At 34.5% G+C, this 20,894-nt stretch overlaps 1 protein-coding gene across 1 annotated transcript in view; it reads left to right on the top strand.

The window, feature by feature from the left end:
* Window positions 1–20,894, top strand: part of pde1a (phosphodiesterase 1A, calmodulin-dependent) — a 114,402-nt gene that overhangs the window by 23,683 nt on the left and 69,825 nt on the right. The window contains exon 2 of the mRNA XM_088605170.1: window positions 6,504–6,651. Within this exon, the coding sequence (XP_088461296.1) occupies window positions 6,504–6,651 (148 nt within the window). The remainder of the gene's footprint in view (window positions 1–6,503; window positions 6,652–20,894) is intronic.

Genomic DNA, 20,894 nt, shown 5'->3' with positions numbered 1-20,894 from the left:
CATCTTGAAGTTCCACGGGCAGCTCCTTGGTCTTTATGACAGCAGGACTGATCTGATCTGCTGTTTTAGTTGTGAGACCTCACAAAGTGAGTCAGTGATATTGTGCAATCAAGCAATTGAACATAGGTGGATTCATAATGAATAATGAATGAATTAACCCAGCTGTACCTTGTTAATGTATTTAGTGTGATACCTCTCAAAATAATTGAATACCTCACTCAATTTAGGTTGTTAAAACAAAGGCGGTGAATACTTATCAATGACATAATTTTCAGATTTTTATTTTTAATATAATTCTGAAGACATCTAAATACTTAATTTCATTTTAACATTATTGAGAATTACTTCTACAGGAGTGGAAAAAATCCCTTTTAATATGCTTTAATTTGACTTTGCAACACAGCAGAATGAGAAATAATCAATGGGGGGTGAATACTTTCTGAAGGCACTGTATAACACATATATACAGTATTGAAATACAGTGTACTGCATGGCATATTTAAAGACGTTTATCACAGTGAAAGGTTATTTTGTGTAGGATGACCATAAACACCATAAAAGATTGAGACCATATATTAGTTTGTGGTACTAGAGGTAAAATCTATCCATCCATTTTCTAACCACTTATTCAATATAGGGTTGTGGGGAAGACAGAGTCAATCCAGGTAAGCAGTGGGCACAAAGTGGGAAAAATCCCAGATAGGATGCCAGTCCATTGCAGGGTACACACAGACTCAGACATGCACATACTCATACCAGTGCCAAATTTCCCAGAAGCCAATTAACCTACCAGTATCTTTGGACTGTGGGAGGAAACTGGAACACCTAGAGGAAACCCACATGGACACGGGGAGAACATACAAACTGGATGCAGATAGGAACCTCAGAAATTCAACCCAGGGCTCCAGCTCTGCAAGGCAGGAATGCTACACTTTGTGCTGCCCTGGAGGTAATACAGTATAATATAATTAATTTGGCACACAGGAAGAAACAGATAGAAAAAAGTAAACAGATGTAGGTTTAATAAAGTACTATTTAGTTGATATGTTTGCTTTGGCAGGTATACTGTTTAATGCTGTTTAACAATGGGCATTTTCTGTGACTATTATGCTTCATTAGGTCTAGCCTATATTCAAGTCAATGATACCTTTATTTAATTATACATATAAAGTCCTTATGGTTACTGCCAATATGTATCCATCTCAAAAGAATGGGTAATTATAAGAAAATAAACGTTTGACTATACATTTCCAAAGTTTGTTTATGAAGAATCTATTGAGAAAGCTTTTAAATGTCAGAAACACTGAGGCATATGTGAAATTTTATATGAAAAACATTGTACAAAGCTTGTTATGGTAATATGGTGCTATTATATGTAGCTATTTTTTTGTGGTTCTTAATAATTTGAGGCTTGTTTCACACAAGTACTGTGATACCTGTGAAATCAGAATGGATTTTGTGCTGTCTGCCCATTTGTCATGTTTATAATTCTGATAAAACTTTTGATGTATAATTTTATGAAATTTTAATGTTCAATGCCATTAATGGATTTGCCCTCAGATCCTCAGTAGATTGCTTTGCTGCACCAACCTGAGTTGTAATTATGTGCACTGACACAGTTGTGTGAAAAAATGGAAAGTGAAATTTTAATTGAAAAGAGCTCTTTCACACCTGCCACCTCCATAGCCTCTGCATCTCTCCACAGTAGTCCCCTGGACACGTTTTCACACTCATGACTCAGTTTCTTAAGACATTGGCAAAGCTATTCTGTGTATACTGCTTTAACTACCTGTGGGTCAGTTCAAAGTTAAGAGGGAACAGAACATGTAATGCACTGTGATGCTGTTAATTTTTACAATTAGGCTAAAGGTACAGTTTGACATTTAGTAAACATTTACTGAAACCTCTGGACCTTTATGCTAGTAGAGGGTACAGTTGGCATTAAAAATGCAAATGTGAAACAAGACTGGAATTAAATTTATATCCTGAAACAATGGGATGCATTGCCACCTTTTCTGCTCTGTTTGAAAATATAAATGTGTTAATAAACTGCAGAAAAAAATAATAATGAGGATAATAATGAGTGGTGAGATACATTGAAAGTCTTGCATTTGAAAGAAACAAGGAAACACAGAGACACATCTAACAGCAGTCATGAAGATTACAATACTAGTGAATGCACACTGCTCCAGAGACAAAGGAAAGATGTGGGGTGTAGGACTATACTGAAAAAGAGGATTCATACACAGGTAATTACCCTCAATTGAACTAGGGTCTGACAATCTACAGTCAATTCAAAAGTCATACTGTTAGGAGTATTAGATTCAGATACCAAATTCATATATTAATTATAACTCCACATTCTATGGTAAAATCATGTATACATATGAAACATAAGTAACGTATGATTTCAGTTTTACTCAGGTTGGGATTGGAATTGGGGAAAAAAACAACAAATGTATCATGTGAAAAGAATGAAATGCTGAACATGGATAATGACTGATCCTTACTCAGTTTGTCAGAGTTCTTGCTAGAGGGAATGCCGGTATTGATCTTGTCTATACTAACAATCAAGATAAAGTGAGGAAAATAGAGGTTAGGGAACCATTGGAGAACTATATTATGTGATCAGAATATGGCATGCTTTGAAGCATATTTTGAACTTGTACAACTTCAGTCCAAAATAAAGGCTTATAATTTCAGAAAAGCAGAATATGAAGGAATGGGATAGAATTTAAGAGAAATATTATTAGGTATGATAGTATCAGTAGAGAACAGATGGCAACAGTTTAATGCTGTTCTGCTTGAAGCACAGAATCGATTTATCTCAATAGTAAGCCTAGAAACCTTTGTCCAGATCAATAAGGAAGAACAAAAGGGGAAAGAAACCACTTTATAAAATGATAAAAAAAGAACAGGATCCAGTTAAAGAAAAGGGATATACTGTAATAAACTGGAAACACAAGTATAAAGAGAGAACAGTAGGACCTACAGTAGGCAGAGACAGAAAGATATATCAAAATGGATACTAAATATATATATTTTTAAATCAGTATTATAACTAAAGAAAACATAATTAAAAATTAAATAAATTATCTCTGCAGTAATTCAATATTAAGTTAATTTTCAAGTTCTAGATAAAAAAGAAATGACTGATGTACTAAATAAATATTTCACTCAGTTGTACACCAAGGGATAAATCAGTATCTGGCTGAGAAACAAAAAGTTTCAGATTAAATCCTATTAACATGTAAGTGATAGAAGCGTTTGAGGTACTAGGAGCACTTAAGATAAAGACATTTCCAGGGTCCATTGGTATTTAACAAATTGACTTTAAGGTTTGTGAAAGGATGGAAGGTTCAGAAAATAAGTTGACTCTTGTCTGAACTACATTCCCCAGAAGACTGTGAAGAACGACTTGTTGCCATTTGTCACTTCACCAATTAAAAGAAGACAATTGGTTGGCTGACAAATTAGGAAGCAGAAGCCTACAGGATTGTGAGCAATGTAAATGTAAAATGCTTTATTGTAAAATGGTGAGGAACCCTCCTTTGATAAAGACTTAGGTGTTAACACATTGTTTTAATTTTCTAGAAAATGTGGAGAAGCAATACATAAGGCAGACAGAATGTAAGGATAGTTAAGTTAGTTCGAATTTTACTAGTAAGATACTGTATTTTCTGAATATTGTGTCCAGCTATGGTCACATAAAGCTTACAAAACAAAACTTGTTTGGAATCAGTTCAGAGAATAGCAAGTAGGTATATTATCAGGCTAAAAGGAATATCCTACTCTGAGCTGAACCTTTGTAGTCTTGGACAGATAGCATTTCAAATGGGCCTACTGTAATTCAAGTAAAGGATCCATCCCAGCGGATGTCTTCTGAAATAACAGTGAAACACAAACACAAAATTGAAAACTATGTGGAACTGCATTTAAAACCAGACAACAGGAGGTACTTTTTTACACAAAGGTTTAAGGGATACGGAACAAAATACACAGCCATGTTGTCGATGCTGATACCTTTGTTTCTTTTAACAAAAGGGTGGATGAGATGCTTGGCGCCATTAGCTACTAGCCACAAAATAAGCTAGCTGGGCTAAATGGCCTCCTGTCATTAGTAACTTTGCTTATGTTAGAAACAATGGCTGGTAGGATGGATATGAATACAATATGTCACTGACCACAGGTATTTTCCCCTGAAATCTTTATATATATCTCAGAAGAACAGGCAAAAAAATCCATCCACATGCATACTTTTAATTACATATTCTTTATGTTGAGAAAAAGAGAAGGAGCTGGAATATCAAAGAAAGAGATTAAGGAAGTTAAAAGAAACAGCTTGTGTGAATGGGTGCAAGGGGTCAGAAAAATGTGTCCATAAAAATGAAAATCTGGAATATGAATTCCAAGGGAAGCGTGAAAAGCTGACATCTGCTAATGAATGTAGGAATTTTAAAAGGAATTTAACTGATCATTGACAGCATCTGGAAGGTGAAGTTCTTGTTTAACGATCTGATGTCTTTCTAGCATAAGTGTCCTGGAATCCCAATGAAAGTACACATGCACTACAAAAAAGTTTGTGTGATCATAGCTGAAATAAGTACAATCTGTCAGTGTTCTCTGGCTCCCTCTCTGAACAGAGCTCCACAGATAAAACACTGTTTTCTTTTTCTTCTTTCTCCTTTTCAGCATGGAATTAACATTTAATAATAATAATCGCTTACACTTATATAGCGCTTTTCTGGAAAGTCCACTCAAAGCGCTTTACAGGTAATGAGGACTCCCCTCCACCACCACCAATGTGCAGCATCCACCTGGATGATGCGACGGCAGCCATAGTGCGCCAGAACGCTCACCACACATCAGCAATCAGTGGGGAGGAGAGCAGAGTAATGAAGCCAATTTATAGAGGGGGATTGTTAGGAGGCCATGATTGATAAAGGCCAATGGGAAATTTGGCCAGGACACCGGGGTACACCCCTACTCTTTTCGAGAAACGCCCTGGGATTTTTAATGACCACAGAGAGTCAGGACCGCGGTTTTACGTCTCATCCGAAGGACGGCACCTGTTTACAGTATAGTGTCCCCGTCACTACACTGGGGCATTAGGATCCACATGAGCTGCAGGGTGAGCGCCCCCTGCTGGCCCCACTAACACCTCTTCCACCTTTCCCAGGAGGTCTCCCATCCAGGTACTGACCAGGCTCACACCTGCTTACAGTAGCTTCAGTGGGTTGCCAGTTGTGAGCTGCAGGGTGATATGGCTGCTGGTGTGTTTACCTACAGTACGTGTTCCCTTGCAGCTCGCATGCTGATGCTGATCCCCATTCAAACCTACTCTGTAACTTATTATATTTTCACTATTTGGAATAGTTTGTGATTGAAATAAATGTATTCATTTGTATTATTTAAAAGTGGAAAATTAAATAAAAGTTGCTAAGCAATGCCTCATTCTCCATTCTAATTTTGCCGACTTGTGTGTGCATTGGTTTTACTTTCTGTTCATTACCTCATAAGTTATCTGGCAGTAATACATGAGATATCAAAGTACTTTTCAGTTCAGCACATCTTTATCTGGACTTATTATGTAGATTCCTTTCCAAGTGTACTTACAGATTAGTTTTACTAACTTTCAACAGTTTTAGAAAAAGATAAATGATTTTAAAAATTTAAACACCCAGTGGCAGGAAATAATTAAAGATTTCACTATGGAACTTGCTGACAATAATACATTTTACCCTAATAGCATGTCAGCACATAATATTTCACAGAGATCTTAACTGATGAACTCTTAATGATTGCTTCCAGAAAAAGATCATTTTGGGGTATATTTTTAACATTTGAAGCCTCACATTTATAGAGTTATTAAATATAAAGTTTGACACTTTTGTTAGTGTAATTGATATTTCTTAGTTTTATTACGTTTTTAACAGAGTATATTTGTGTGGATTTTACCTTGAGTACAATAAAGCTTTGAATCAAGACATTTTTTTAGATTTCAGTGAATCAGTTTTGCATAATTCGACATTTACTTCCTGTCATCCAGAAAAATAAAACATTTTTTGTTCCTTTGAGGAGTGAAAATCAATTAACTGAATTTTCTTCTTCTTCATAAGGGGAATGTTGTAAGGGTGAATTTTTATGTTTGAAAGGGAACATCTAAAAGGTATTTTGGCAATATTTTTATAGCATAAAAAATCTTTGTGAAATGATCTGTTTGACATTCAGTGAACACTGAAATAATGATCCCAGATTATGTCTTAGCACTGCTAAGAAGTTACCAAAAAAGAGTACAAAAATTAACTGGAAACAACTAAATAAATGTGTTTTTATCATTATTTAATAAGCTACACATGCATAGAATACTTTTATTACCTGCCTCTTTCCTTTTACACACTAATGAACTTGCATAATACAATATTAGAACTATCTGTGCAAAAGTTTCTGTTACATTATCATTATAATAATACTAATAACATTGCCATCTCTCCTCTATACAGATGAGCCAGTCCATTCGGTATCTACCACGCAGCACACAGTGAAACAAAGGAAGAAAAATGCCCAAAGAAGTAAGAGCTGTAAGATGGGAAATCGTATACCTTTGCAGAGTCTCAAGGAGAGTGCCAGTTTCAATGATTCAAATGTCAGGTAAGGGTTGCTGATGAAGCTCTGTGGTCACTGCGATATGCATGGAATTAAGAAGCAATACTGCCTTTACAGATACTGCATGTTGTGTTAGAGTTCTATGTCCTTGTCTTCTGAAAGCCTTCATATCTATAGTGAATCATTTATATCAAGCAAATGATCTGTTAATAACATTAAAGACTTAAAACATTCTATTTAATGCCTGCTACTCACTTTACACATTTTATTGCTTTGCCTGTTGAATTAGTGTTCATTACTGACTATTTACTATCACTTGATTTTTTTATGTTCTTCGTGTCTTCCCTCTTTATTAAAATTATTGTTTCTTGCTTTCTTTTGATGCATTGCAAATGGCTCAACTAATATATTTAAGACAATTGCTGTTTTGACTTTAAAATCTTTAGATACTGCTGTTTTTGTGTGCTCAAATATATAAAAATGACAGCACCTTGTTTCATTTTGTAATGATATTGTAATCAATAAAAATCATAGAATGCGTTATGCTCAACCTCCCTTTTTCACCATGAAACTTGATAGGTAACCATAGCAACATCCTACTCTGTACAATACATGCACTTGAGGATTTAGTGCAGTAAGTGTCTACTGTGATAGAAATCACGGACACTGTGAATGGTAATTATGGATTTATATGAATATGATAACCTGATAAGAATACACATATAATTCGGGTTGGCTTCTCTTCATTGTGCTCAATGCCTATTGAAGCCACACACACGCCAATAAAAAGATTTTTCTCCTAGCACTTGAAATATTTCTGGTTTGCCAATCTGTTTTGTTTCTAAAGGTATGTTTAGAGAAACAGAGGAATAGGGTGTTAGAAACGACCACTAATGGGACAGTAAAATCAACAGCAAAAGCTGGAGTTATATACAGCACATATATATTCCAGCTGTGGTCAATTATTGATTGTATTGAGGTGTAAGCTATTACAGCTTGTTTTTTTTTTGCTTAACTTAAATATTTCAGTTATTTAACTGCTATCAAGTCTCAGCTATAAAGTACATTTCAGGCCTTTAGACTTTCTGTGTAGTACATTCCTGTGAGCCTAGAAATGTACCTAAACTGGTGATTACAGTTGATCACAGTATTTTAAATGAGATCTTACTAGTGCATTGTGCAATTTCAATGACATTCCTTAATTTAAATTAATTGATTGTATATCTTACATTCTTTTTCATTGTCTAGAAAATGTAAATGATGCATCAACATACATGCTTAAGTTTGTTTTGTAGTTTGATATTAGTGGTAAACGTATCAGTGGTAGTTTCTTTGGCAAGGGATCAGGTCTTGGTTTTGGTGACAATTTCATTGTTCTCTGTGTACTATTATTCTTCAAAAAACACACTTGTATACTCTGCTTGGAAGGCATGTACTGTTAGTCTTGCACTACTTCATCATTTAGCCTCTCAAAACAAAAATATAAATATTTTAACATTTATTTTAATACTCTAAATATTTTTTCAGAGTCACAAAGAGTGATGATAGTGGTTTATAGCTTAAAATAAAATTAAAAAAAAACATTTTGCCTTTGTCCCTTTACAAATTGGAAGGCCACTCCGTGATTTGATTATGGTATAAAAGCAGAAATAGAGCTGTTGGCTTTTACATTACTATCAAACCCTGTTCCTTAATAGTTCTTTCACCCTATTATAACTCTTATTGTAACTATTCTTGCTTTGTATTGTTTGGTTGCTGTGTCATTCGATAGCTATTTCATTGACTGTTTGAAATGCATGACAGTCTTCAATCATTGGAAGCTCTCTGAGCATTTCCCTTGCAATCTAATTTTGAAAACATTACTCACCACAGCCACATGCATATCTGTTTCATTACTGCAGTAAAAATGGCTCCAATTAGAGACAGTAATTTAAAGTAAGGTTAAATGAGAATCAGATCATATGAGTCACTGGATGGTTCGACACAATGTAGAAGGCTGTCTCCTTCAATTATGGCCTATATTAATGACACAGTCCCTTATCTACTTAGAATGTTAATCATACAGTTTGCAAGTTCAGTAAAAATGAGGATTCTTCACATGAAACTGTAGTATTTGTTGGTTACATATTTTGTGTTGGCTGATGTCATTTTTTTGTTCTTGCAGCTTTAACCATAGATTCTAGTACCACTAAGGAAGAAGACAGGGGGAAGATGGTCATTATTGACCATTTTCTTCATTTAAATACTATTAACCTGTTTCTCTTTACAAGATAATGATTGTGACCTATCTCTGTTGTTTACCAGTTTCTTTCAGTACAGGGATCTGAGACCAAACTGAGTAGTCAATTAAACAATTAATCTAATTATTTTCTTAGACATATATACGATTTTTCTTTTACAGTTCATTATACCACAGAGCCTAGTATAATTATGCAGTTAATTACATAATTAGACCAACTTTGTAACTGAAAGCTCTGGTGGAAAAACCCAGATAAAACTAGGCCCTCCAGAAACTAAGTCTGAGACTGCTGTTTCAGTGTTTTGTTATTGCTAATGTAGACTAGTCTAAGGGGTGCTGTGTATAAGACTACGTATACTACAGGGATGAAAGGCCAGATTGTGGACACTCAATTCAGCACTGCTATAACAGTTTTTTTACAGATAATGTAACAATAATAGATAATGTATTCTTATAATTTTCATATATTCAAATGTAAATATCTTCATCAAACTCATTGACGTGAGGTTTGAGAAAATACATTGATTCTACAGTTGAAATATACTTTGTGCTTATGGGATAGCGGCTTGAAGCAGTGGTTAGAGAATGTTCAAACTGCAAACATCTATGGGCAAGATAAGTTACTTTAAATATTAGCAAAAACTAAAGAGAAAAACAATAAATATATTATTGCATAATACTGAGGCCTATAAACTCAATATTTGGCAGCAATTACAGCCAAAGTTTTTTTTGGGTAAGTCTTTATCAACTTTACACATCAGTTTGGTGTAGTTTTGCCCATTTTCCTCTGTGATTTGCCAGTATTTTCTCCATCTATGTTGCCATCAATCTTGGCTTCTCAGTCCTAGCTGATAAGAAGCAGAACTTAAATATAATGCCACCACAGCCATGCTTGACAGTAGGGAAAGTTTTGACCGAGTTAGACACTGTGTTGGGATTCTGTTAGATTTAATGTTTTTCATTTAGACCAGAAAGTGCACATTTTGTCTTGTCTGACCACGAAACCTTTTGTTACATGGTTATGCAAGATTTTAGATGTTTTTTTCACTTCTATACAAGCCCCCTTTGTGGAGAGAATGGTATATTTCTGACCCATAGACATTTTCTCTCATTTTAACTTCTGAACTCTATAACTCTTTAAAAGTCCATATTGGTCTCATGTTGGCATCACTAACCAGTTTCCTCCTTGCCTAGCTGCTCAGTTTGGAGTGACAGTCTGATCAAGGCTGTGTCTGGGTGCTGAAGTTCACCATGCTCAATGAAATATCAAGAGTATTTGGATTTTTTTAAACCCTTCTCTTGATTTTTGCTTTTTAAGAGCTTTATCCCGAATTGTTTTGAAAGATCCTTGATCTTCATGATTGAATGTTTGCTTGAGATCCACTAACTAACTGAGGGATCTTACAGCGGTGTTTACAGTACAGTATTTAGTCTGGAATTATGTAAACCAATATTATTGCACACAGACAGGGGCTACTTGGACAAGGCAAAGGGTAACTGTGTGCACCTAAATTAATTTAAACACTTAAGCAATCATGACTTCTCTAGTTTTCTTTAACATTAATGATGTACTTGCTTTATATGTGTGGAGTAGGTAGTGTATATAACAAGTATTAATTGCAAATTCAAAGTTTCATGATTTCACACTTCAAAGCAACAAAATGGGAAAACTGTGCAAGGGTCTGAACTCTTTTGCAAGACACTGTATTTGGGGACTTGCACTTTTCGGATTACTAGCTTATAAATCAGTATCACCCAATTCAGAAGTTTGCACATTCAGTTCTTGGATTTTAAACCTAAGAGAGATGCTCGACCGAACAGATGATCAGTTTGGCAACAGTTAAATAGCACTACATTACCAGCACTTGTGACATACAAAACTATTAAAAGTACTGTAGGTAGATTTCATGACCACCAAGACAACACCAGGAATAATATAAGTTAAACTTTGTCCATGTTGTGTTTTATGAATTCTAAATGTTTTGGGTGTCTTAAGAATGTGATATGTGAAAATGACATTAATTTATTTTCTCCATAAAGCAGAGACTTTTCATAAGTGGCCATTAATGTGTGAAGTAGCACAGAATAAAGAACACATGCGGCAACCAGTCTCACCCAGATGTTTCCTCTAAGGATTTCATTCAAACTCAGCAGTATGTAATTGTGGAAAACATGCATTAGTCATCAGTTGTTACTGAATCTGACCTAATGCTGTGATATGAATTTATTGAAGGGGTACAACTTCAGATACTCAGGGAATGAATGTCCCTGACTACTGGTAGCATAATTAAAAATGTATGCAACACAGTGACCTATTTGACATTGAAATCAGGTTTACTTTTGTAAGATATTAAACAGATAAATCAAAGGAATAAATCTTGACAGAGGGGTGGACAAATTTGCATACTAGACTTGAGTGGACATAAAATCTTTTGTCTTTATAAAAAGATAAAATGTAATATTTTAAAACCTTAGACCACATTAGATGTTTTTTTATCTAAACACCACATTCGATATTTTTCATCACGTTACAGTTTCCTCAATGCTAGTATGAGTAAAGGCAGTGCCGGATTTCCCACAGTGCCTAGGGCCTATGAAATTTTTAGGGCCTACGAAGGAGGGAAAGACGAGTGACTAACGAAAAACGAGCTGAAACAACATGCTTGCAATCGACTCTAGGTGCTCCAAATCAATAATCATACGCTATCTAGTGGCTGTTCTAGAAACAGGAAGTATCAAAGTGATGGTCGCTCGACTCGCTCCATCAATCATGTGGTTTACCATTAGAATAGTTTAAAGTGCATCATGTCAATCGACATAATTCAATTGGCGTTTACCCCTCTTTTTCGGAGTGAAAGTGCCTAGGGTCTACGAACACCAAAATTCGGCCCAGAGTAAAGGCAGTGATACCATTGTTTATATATGGCTCCTTGGGTAGAAATCTCAGATTTAAAAAACATATAAATTGATGTTTCATTTAATAAAAAATCCACTACTATCAATAGATTGCAGCTTGATTTCATGTTGCACACTGTGCAGTATGAAAATTCGGTGTGGTTTTCATACTAACCAAAAGTTATATAAACCTCTAGAGAGTAAATTCTCAGTGTAATAGTTGACAATCCTGTAGAAAGTTTGCAAATGACTTTAAAGTACAGGTGCTAATGATTTAAAAACAGCTCTTTATACATTAGCATGAAGGGACCAGTTATGCAAACCTATTCTAATTTACTGAGTGGGAGCTGAAAGGGTATGGAAATTGTGATCAATATCCTTAAAATGTACTAAACTGCCATTAGTATAATGAAAAGGATCAATGACTATTAATAATAGATAATGAAAAGCATTATTTAGCATAACTGTTTGAGGTTAGCATTTGCAGAATGCAGGGGTCCTAGCTACATCTCAGTGTGGGGTAAGCAAAAGAAGCCTTTCTATTTGGTTCCTGCAGGGTAGGAAGTCAGTTCTGTGTGTTGTTCAAAGAATTACATTACAACCATTCTAATTAACTTGATGGAGACCAAAAAAAAACATCTGGGCTGTTTTTGTTGAAAACGGTCAAGACCTGATTGACCATAATGTGACAGAAGAACTGCGCATTGCATAATAAAATACAATAAATACATTTCAGTATTGTATAGACATGGCAGTTCTGAGGTACAGAGAACGTTTATCTAAAATGTAAAATTAATGATACCATCTGAGTTATTCCATGCAAATATTGATGTTTCTCTATGCAGTGAAAAATAAGTAGTGTTTCATTTTGATGGTGTGAGGGTTTTTTATATTCTAAGCTCTTTTAAAAAACAACCAGGTTGTGATATCAGCTTGAATACCCATTTATGATATTTGTCTACATTAGATTTTATGTGCGTGTGTGCGTGCGTGGTGGCACAGTGTTTTGCATTGCTGCCTTGCAGCACTAGGGCACTGGATTCAATTGTGGACCTGGGGTACAGTCTGTGTGGAGTTTGTATGTTCTCCCCATGTTTGCATGGGTTCCTTAAACATGGTCCGGTGTCTTCAAACAGTAACACAAATATACTGGCAGGTTAATTGTTTCCTGTTCTGCAGAATGACATTATTCCTCTGAAAATATGGTTAGTTGTAAGTCTATTTTTGTTAATATATTGGCAAAATGTTGTTTATTGTTAATTGTTCAACTCTAGATAACATACAGTAGCAGTCATATAGTTTTTTGTATTTTGTATTTTCAAAGTTTGCAATTACTGTAATTTGCAATCGGTTTGCAACAGAGTCTGAACTATTAGCTCTTTTAATAAAATATATTTACAAGAGAAGACTGTATAAAATTGACTTTGATAATTATTTAGTTACTTATTTTCATTAAGTTCTGCTGATTAAATTTGACATATTTTCTGGTTTCAAAGTGACACGTTTACAATTTCCTTTTCATTTATTGCACAGTCTGGATATGTTTCCACGGAAACTCTTCTGGTTTACTGTAGGTATAAGGAAGTCAGAATAATAGGGTATCTCAGAGCCATAGCTTACTTATCTTTTGAAGTGACTATGACATAGTTCCTAAGGGTTACTGAAATTAAAACAGAAAGAGGGATTGTTCTAGTGCGGTATGTCTCCATCATTCTAATGATTGGTGGTAAAATCCAATGAACCTAAAGCCTGCCTCACATGAAACAATGCATATACTGAAAATACAGTACAAATTGTTGTGACACACTGTGTTAATCAGAGTGTTTTAGCTTTTTGAAGATACTCCTATGAAAAGTGTGGCTGAATAATCAAGTACAGCAGTATGAAGATCTTTTCAATTTTAGGTGAACCTCTAACAGTAGCAATCGTTACAGGCATCCAACAGTTTTGGTGTTCGATAATGGAAAAAGTAATTTGTGGAATAGTCTTTAAGACTAGTGTAGCTAGTCTTAAATTACCCTTTCCTAAGGTTTGTCAAAAAAAAGTGCTTTGTGCATTGTGCAAATACATAGACCTTGTAAATTATTTTAGGACAGATTTTCTTTTTCCTTGAAGTAGGTGCTTATTTTGGTAACTCAGAGGATAAGTATCACCCAATTTCAGTTAAGTGTCGAAGCACCTTTTATTAACCAGATTGTAGAATGTATACAGTATGTACAGTATAAAAACAGTAATCTTTATGAAGACAGGTTTCATAATGTGATCTGCTTTTGTTGTATTACTGTTTTGATGCTAATATTTATCATCATATGTAAATAATATTCATGAAAGAAGAGACTTAAACAGGATCTTGTCTCAATGTAACATGACACATCTCTTCTTCATCATTGTTCTAACCTACTAGTTAATTAAACAGTTATATTGCCATTGCTATTTATTGTGATGGCAATATTGTGAGTAATTGGGACTTGAGATGGGATTGAGACAAATTGAGACTGAAAGCTTTACTTTGGTTTTGGAATAAATATTTTACTTTTTACACATGACACTGATTGTAAACCCTTTAAAATGGATATGAAGAATTAACTTTGAAATTTAATTCCCTTTTTATGGCCATAAAACTGATATGCAAGATTAGCATATCGTAATTGGAATATTATACGTCTGATGCAAGTCCATTCCTGTACCTATTTTGTAAGAAGATTTATTTCTGTGGGTCTATTTTTTCATTCAGATCAACTTGTAGCAAAGTGAAGTAATGTGTCTGAAGAAAAAAAAATCTATCCTTCACCAGTATTAAAGTACATTAATGTTAATGGACTAGAGTGTCAATGTTTGATTTAGTACACGTTTAATTAAGTTAAAATATTCAGTAACATTGAAGGCAGTAGAAAGGTTGAAAGTGCCGTATATAGCATTTGTAAGAGCTGGAGTGGTACAATGGACTTGTGTTAGCTTTTCACATCTTTTAGCCAGATTTCAAACCAATTTCTACTATATATTACTTACATTAGGATAGCACAATTCCTTGACTGTGCCTTTGGATCCTATTATTCATTTATGTATTTGCTATATTCTTTGTGTCTTGTATTGTTCTCACTTAGGATATGGTGCTGAGTTAAAAGCCTTTTGTTAAAACTATTCCTTTCTTTCTGATAATTTTGTATTTATTTTTACATTTCTGTGTTTGATTGTGGCATTTATAATATTGTGAATGATTAATAACAAAAATCCTGATAGTATAGTCTGGTATTCTAAAAGTGTGATTCTTAACTGTAGCATTTTTCAATAAATATTGATATGCAGTGGCATATTTTGACTCTGACATTTTATTGACTGGTTTATGTAATCTCTCATGAATTGTTTATGTCATTTCTCTTCTCCTTCATGAATATTAACATGCAAATCTATAACCCCCCCCCATTGATAAATATGGGATTTACCCAAATTTATAATCCATTGCAGTTTTTTGCTCACTGTATATCAAGCCAGTCAGACTTACTTATGCCAATAATTGCTGGAGCTAAATTCTATTGTATCAACAGGATTTGGATAGAATAGATAGTGTTATTGCATTGGCTTTGATCTGATATTCCCAATGCTTTTATGTTGTATTTGCAATGTAATGTACAATTATGTAGAACCCTTTCTAGGAATATCTTTAAAACATTTTACATTTTGGCACTGTACACTGTATGAAGAGAATAATAATAATGGTAATAGAAAATTCTCATACTAATAAAATGGTTTGCAGATATTAAGCTTTATTTGTAAAAACGATAAAGATAATAATCAGGACTAGAAAAACAAAACAATTAAAAATTCCAGCAGTTTATCACACGGGTCCATTGAAATATGGAATCCATCAAGTTTATATACTTCTGTTAATAATTTTAACTCTACATAATTAATGTATATTTATTTTGTATGTACGGTATGTGTATTAATTATATATGATGTTATGGAACGGAAGTTTGGGTCAAATTTTAATGCTGAACTTTCGTTTCCCTGCACAAAGCTGCTTGGCTGAACACAATACCATGTGCTTCCTCTCTAGCACTCTATGTCTTGCTTCGTTGCATATAGATGTGTTTCATTTGGTATTGCTGTGACCTTACCTTCATTGCATTCATCCAGAATCAGAGTCTCTGCAGCCTCAATGCTCCACTAAAAACAATAGGCTCCATGCCCACCATGTCACCTGTGTTTTTCTCTTTCAGGTCTACTGATATCAGCAAGGCTCCCAGAAACTGTCTGGAGGCTTGCTCATATCCATGGCAGTTATGTCTCCATGGCAGTTTTGTCCCTGTTTCCGCTTTTTACCTATTTTTTCCCACTCCGTTCTCCTTCCCTCCCCCCAGCTCTTTCCATTTCTGATCGAATGTCCAACCCATCACACCTACGGCCCCAGTCTTTATATGTTGTTTTTGTCTCTCCCCTCTCCCCAGTCATTTTCTTTGTCCACTGAAGGAGCTTCTGGTCTCCGCTCCACCCTGCGGGTGCGAACACATAGCATCAGTCTGCATGTGATCCAGGTTTATACAGCATGTTGATCACCACATTGTCCTTAGCATGGGCCTAGGCAGCTACAGCTACAGCATTCCCTTGCTTTTTTGGTTGGCGTCCAACTGGTCAGTGTCTGCCTTCGACTCTTCCCCCCTAAGGCTTCCAGCTGCAAATGTAGCTGACATTCTTTCTCTTTTTGGGGATGAGGCTCAAAATATATTCTTATCATCTAGCTAAATTCAGCAAGTGGCAGTTGTTTTTTGTGTTCCGTGTCAGCCTAATCTTTTGGGCTACAGCTCTCTTCAGGTTGTGCAGCATCTTCCACTACCTACCACAGAGTTCCAATTTCAGACTAGCTGGCACGGGTACCTGCTTCCAGTAGCTCTAATCCTGTTTCTGTTCAAGCTTCTCTTCTAGTTGTCCAGCATCTTCTGGTGCCCACCACATGTTTTGTTTTTCGTTCTTTACATGCACATTCTGTTTAGTTCCAGTGAAACACCAGCCGAATATACTTGGTCTTAACTCAGTGTTCAAAATCTGCACTGGTCTTTTCTTGGTGTAAGTAACAGAACTGATCTCTGACTAGAGCTGTCATTTCCTCAGTGAATCAGTGATTTCCTTAGTGAATACTGCACTTCTAGAGACAGGACTAAGTGCATACACTGCTTAGAAAGGACAACCCCTACAAACTTCTAGGAAGTATTTCAAACTTGTACACTTGTACATAAAATGGCAATTGATATGTATTTTTTATATAATAGGAAATAAATTAAATATATATTTGTGTTTTAGAGCTTAACTAGATATATCTGAGTATTCTGGGGACTAGAATTAGAATGGGTAAGGTTTAGTGTTTTTTAATGACCTTATTAGGTAATTACCTAATCATTAAAATAACAAACACTGCCAAAAGTTACATAAATATTGCATTTTTTAATAAAATGATTATGTATTTCATGGTATTTTTAATAATGAAAATAATTAAAGCTCTATGATAACAGAGTACTATCTTGTTGTAAAATAATATATGATTAATTATCTATTCTTATAAAAGCTTAACACATTTACCCTACAAGAAAATGTTATTTAGATGATAATGAGAATGTAATTGAGATAATATCAAGAGAAGTGGGTGTCAATGATTAACCATTCAAGTGTTTAATTTACATTTCTGCTGAGAAAAGCCTAGATTGATTTTTATGTTTATGTGGCAAAAATAGAAGATGGAAAAAAATGATTGAATTAGACATTCTTTTAATAGAAATGCTAGTATCTGAAAATCTAATGATAAATAGGTTAAGACATTAATTGAATGACGGTGGTATCACAAATTATGCTGTATTATTTTGCACTTCATTACCATGCATTTTTCTAATATTCTAATTGGTATCACTGTTTTCTCTTTATTTTGTGTAATGATAACACACGGAAAGATCAAATTTGATTCTCCTTCGTTAGAAACCTGATATGTAATATGTTTTCCATGATTATGGATTACATTCTAGAATTGTTCATACAATATTTGCCTGCTTCATCTGAAAGTGGTATATAAACATATTTGTTCAGGTACTGTATGATAAAGTCTTCAATGGGATGTATAATGAATTAAAATAGGTCATTTGCAATGCATTATAAGTTATCAAATTTAAAAAATAATATTGATGACAGGGTTTGTGTCTGTTACAATACCATATGATATTATATTTTATGATATGATACAATACAATAATATTTTATTGTCTGATTTCTCAGAATTATTTTGCACCCAAGCAGAATGTTTTACACAAACAGTGAAAGTGACAAAACACATATAAACATTAACTAAATAAATAAATTTAAAATTACATAAAAGACATAGTCATTACACACCATTCCTTACAGGAAACTACACAACTACACCAAAACCTCTAGGTTTACTCCCTCCACAAGTTACTGTAAGCCTCTATAATTGCACTTTAACACTTTTTTGCAATTAAAAGCTGATTGCACTTGCACATAAAACAGTACTCCTTTATTGTAAACGTGTGTATTGATTGAATAGTTTCATTGAGTGTTTGACGAAGGAATTCCTCATTTTCTTATTGGCATTGAGGGACTCTAAAACATCTGTTTGGAGGCATCAATTGGTATTCTTCATGCAGAATATGCATGGGATCATTGGAGATACTAAGAGCTAGTCTAAGTATACAGTACTCTTAATGTAAGCAGTTTGAAAGCACTGCTCAAGTGGCTCCCCCACTAACTGAGAACATATCCTCAAGTGTCTGGGCATCTTGGCTTTTTGTTAACACAATGTTACAAGGTTTAACCTTAATTTTCTTGCTTGGAAGGAGAAAATTATGCTAAAACAATTAAATTAAAAGAAAAAGCTTTTCACACTACTCTCTTGTACTGTAAATCATGAAAAGGTTCTAACATTAATAGATTGTAGATATCGTAACTAGGTGTAAGTGCCATTCAAATTGGATGAGCTCATAGTTGCACCAGATAAGACGAGGATGACAAAAAAGAGCAGAATTTCTGTGAAGTTCTGCTCGGCAACAGGTGGATCTAATGAGCACATCGAACAATACTTGCTGCAAAGTGACAGACAGATGCTGTATATGAAATTGCACCCCATAGCTGTGTTTTAAGGAATTTTATTTAGATACAAACAATTAAAACAATTATTGCATTGGCAGAAGTGAGTTTAGAGTAGTGGAGCTAACAAGAGCTTAATTTAGTTGCAATTTCATTTTTGAAATTGTGTTTCTAGAAAGAATAGATCTCCATTCTTGCAGCTACACGGGCATCATAGCTCCTAAGTACTGCCATTTTTGTTACAGGGAAATGTGTGTTGCTATGGCAACACTTCTCATCAATAACCATTTTAAAAGGGAAAGCAAAGATGGATGTTTTATTTAAAATTTCACTGTTAACGCGCCTTAATTGATGTGTGTTTTATAGTTTATTCAAATCACTTTTTATACAAAACAAATGGCAGAAATGAACTGTTTTTCTGCTGCAATTGGACATTTGTATAATACAGTTATATATGTCAACCATGAACACAAATTATTTTAGTGTGAATTGTCTTTGGATTTTTTGCACCTGTTAGTATTTTACTAATTTTATTAGGTATAAGTTTAATTATTTAACAGAAATTATCATATGCTGTCGGAGGAACAGTCTTGCTTTTATGCTTTTCTGATTGTTAGTCAAATGTTTTGTTAAAATTAAAATCTAGTGTGATCAGTTGGATGATCTTATGCAGTCTTAGGCCATTAGACAAAAATGTTGTATTGTTTGAATGGCAAAACAAAGCAATTCAAAGAAAATCTAAAAGACAGAAACCAAACAGATAAATTATTTTCTCTTTTTAATGAAGCTGAACAATTTACCAAAGTAATTTGATAGAGGAAATCTCTTCCCTTGTTGCTCTATACTAATTTGAAAATGATTAAGTTGCTTTCTGTAATGCAGTGTAATTCAATAGAAAACAGACCTTTAGGAAAGAATTAGAATTAACTCCATGGAAGAATTGTTTAGAGTAATATCAGGGCATGGAAGCATAATGCCAAATGCCTGTCTTTAAGGAAATCCATCAACAACTCCTTATTTCTTGATATAGTGCTTATTTCTCCTGTTTTCTGTCACTTCGTATATTTCAGTGCAGCTAAAAATATTAAACAGCTTGATTATTATCATTATAAGTTGCAAATCTAAAGTACTTTTCTATAATTCAGCATGTTTTTGATAGTTAAGAGTTTGTACATTTTGATACTGTCTTAATTTTTTAAAAAATATTTCTAGACATACAATATTCATTGCTGAATCATCACACATTCCCATTAATCCCCTGCTTTTATAAAGAGAACACTATTGACGCTGCTTTTAAAATAGCTATAAACCCTGGAAAAGTTTTTGAATGATTTTTCGAAAGATCAAAAACGTTTACTGTATGTACTAATTGGGTGTTAGAATGCTAGTAGCCCATGCTGTATTCAAACATCAGGCATTACTTGCAGTACTAGCTACTCATATGATTTTTCCAAGTTGGGCTAAAGAAAAATGAGTTCTTTTAATCATTCTGTATACTTATTTGCTTTGCAAATAATCATGAAATTTTCATCAGTCTTCTTCTGGAAGCAGCATATGCCAGGAAGCTGTATCTGAGGACTGGGATTTGCAGGATACAGCACATTTGCTAAAAGATGCCTATCAGATTTACTCCTCACCAGGGGATGAGGACTTGCTGAGGGTTTTACAACAGCTACGTATTCACTGCTTAAACAATTGCTTCATATTTGAATTTTCAAGAAAGATAGCAACATTTGCAGTCGCATCTATATGTTCAGAAATGTCTGCCTCTGGAGCTCTACAAATTACACTGGATATGCCGCTCTGAAAGAACTGTTAGTCTTCTCTTTTCATTTCCCTGTCAATGGCTGGATTAGATGTGAAGAAATTTTCCTCTTTCCCTTAAAACATTACCTTTGGCACACGGATTTGAGTATCAATATGTGCTCTGATAGTGGGAGGTGCTGTTCTGGCTGATGCCATCTGCTATCCCGCTGAGATCTCAGCCTTCAACAGATTAATTTGAAAGCAGACTTGCAATGAATGCCGGAGCCCTTCACTTTTGTAATGGGCGCCCATGAACACGGAA

Source organism: Lepisosteus platostomus, chromosome 14 (assembly GCF_059453375.1).
Source record: "Lepisosteus platostomus isolate fLepPlt1 chromosome 14, fLepPlt1.hap1, whole genome shotgun sequence".
NCBI lineage: Eukaryota > Metazoa > Chordata > Actinopteri > Semionotiformes > Lepisosteidae > Lepisosteus > Lepisosteus platostomus.
Note: the sequence above shows the minus strand (reverse complement) of the source record. Positions and strands in the feature narration are given on the sequence as shown.